The 2,132-nt window shown below is 39.4% G+C and overlaps 1 protein-coding gene across 1 annotated transcript in view; it reads left to right on the plus strand.

The window, feature by feature from the left end:
- Positions 1-1,189: 1,189 nt before the first annotated feature.
- Positions 1,190-2,132, plus strand: part of LOC110030683 (leucine-rich repeat extensin-like protein 3) — a 1,245-nt gene continuing 302 nt past the window's right edge. Inside the window, exons 1-2 of the mRNA XM_020733529.1 lie at positions 1,190-1,511; positions 1,627-2,100. Coding sequence (XP_020589188.1) covers positions 1,358-1,511; positions 1,627-2,100 — 628 coding nt within the window. The 5' untranslated portion in view covers positions 1,190-1,357. The remainder of the gene's footprint in view (positions 1,512-1,626; positions 2,101-2,132) is intronic.

Genomic DNA, 2,132 nt, shown 5'->3' on the forward strand with positions numbered 1-2,132 from the left:
AGATCATAGTTGGTAACATAAGTCGTAGTAGTAAGCTGCAATAATAGATGTTGGCCACAGAGACCGAAGTTAGGAGCTGCATGAGTTGTAGACCACATAGGTCGTAGTTGGTCATAGAGGTTGTAGTGGTAAGCTACAATAACAACTGTAGGCTATAGATGTCAGAGTTGGAAGATGCATGAGCTATGTGGATCATGATTAATCACGTAGATTATAGTGGTGAGATACAATAACACTCGTAAGCCTCTGAGGACAGAGTTGGAAGCTTCATGAATTGCAGGCCACGTAGGCCATTGTGACTTGCTGCAATAATATTCGAAGATTATTTTAGAGCTTCATGAGTTGTGAATTCGTGCTAATCACCTCAAGATTTGTACTAAATGTCAAAATTTATTGATGACTATTGAGCATCATTTCAATTTACTTAATATTCTTATTTGATTGAAATTTTTTTGCTATCTTTCTCATCATTATGGTTAGATATATTAATTCCTCGTAAATGCTAAAACTTTTTTTTTTTGACAAAATCAATTTGGAGATTGACCATGGAATGTTTATAATCATGTATTTAAATTTAATTAAATTAGACAAAGTTATGACTATTTATGGCACAACAATAATACTTGACTAGATGCCCATTTGTGAGTATATAAGGCTCATTGAGAGCAGTATTATTTATTATTTTTAAGTCCTTTCATGTCAATTGTCATGTCTTTAGATCTCAACTGAAACTTAAATCTAAACTCTGAACATCGAGGTAGGTAATTTTTATTTTACGAAAAATAAATGTATATTTTTAATTTATTTTATTACGAGCATTACTTTTAATACTTGTGATAGCTTTCTAAGTATTTAACAGATTGTTGGACTACTATTCACAACTATTTTCTTTAATCCTACACACGAGTCAAGATTAAAATGCACCCCATCCGAATTCAAAGAGCGACAAACTCCACTAAAATCACAACACAAATCTTCTATTCTGGCATCTCTCCACGCCCCACTGATCATCATAAAACATCAATCATACAACTCAACAGAGGAAATAACAGAACCAATAATCACCAAAAACCAATCTTCCGGTGGACTTAGTAGAACTCTCGCTGTCATCACAAGTCATTGACACCACCCGTGAGCACAGCCCCAACAAACTCCCCCTCTAAAATACATCACATAATTCCAAAGGCAGCTCTTCACATGTCTTTGTTCCATGTGAATGGATACTTCTTTTCCCATCCCCTCTCTTCCCCAATTCTCTCTCTCCATCACAAACAATGCCCGCTCACGGACAACCCTCGCCCAATAAAAAGCTCAGCTTTATACAATCTTCCCCAAACCAAGCTTTGGAGACCAAGCCATGGCGGCAAACTTCATCCTCTTCCCTCTTCTCCTTCTATTCTTAGTTCCAGTCATCCATTCAAGCTCCCTTGTTAATGTTACTGTGGTGGGCACCGTCTTCTGCGATGCTTGCTCCGAGAACACCTTCTCTAAGCACAGTTACTTCCTCCAAGGTGTGAAAAAAAACACAGTTACTTCCTCCAAGGTGTGAAGGTGTGAAAAAAAAAAAACCAATCTTTCACTTCTTTCTATCAATTTCACGAACTTTCCATATTTCTTCGCTTTCAGGGGCCACAGTGCAGATATCCTGCAAGTTCTCCACAGAGACAACATCAGGGGAGGAAATCTCCATCAACACAAAGCGCACCACAGACAAATTCGGCATCTACAAGCTTGAAATTCCCCCTGTCGATGGCTTCCAGTGCAGCGAAGGGAGAGCATTGCAATCATTCTGCAAAGCAAGCCTGGTACAGAGCCCATCACCTCTCTGCAACATACCCAGCTTAAGCTCTTCCAAGCAGCATTTAGCTTTCAAGGCTGGAGGGTTCAACTCATGCATTTATGACTTGAACGCACTCAGTTATAAACCAGCTCAAAGGGATTCTTCTTTCTGTAGTACTAAAACTAAAGTTGGTACAGGTTTAGTTACCGTTAAGCCACAAAATTCAAATTCTGCACTTTTCTTTTGGCCGCCCTTCTTCCCTTGGCCTAATTGTCCTACCTTCCCTTTCCCTTTTCCTTTCCCCTTCCCTTTCCCCTTCGGCAGCCCGCCTTCTCTCCCTTTCCCTTTCCCT

Source organism: Phalaenopsis equestris, unplaced genomic scaffold (genome assembly GCF_001263595.1).
Source record: "Phalaenopsis equestris unplaced genomic scaffold, ASM126359v1 Scaffold000002, whole genome shotgun sequence".
Lineage (NCBI taxonomy): Eukaryota > Viridiplantae > Streptophyta > Magnoliopsida > Asparagales > Orchidaceae > Phalaenopsis > Phalaenopsis equestris.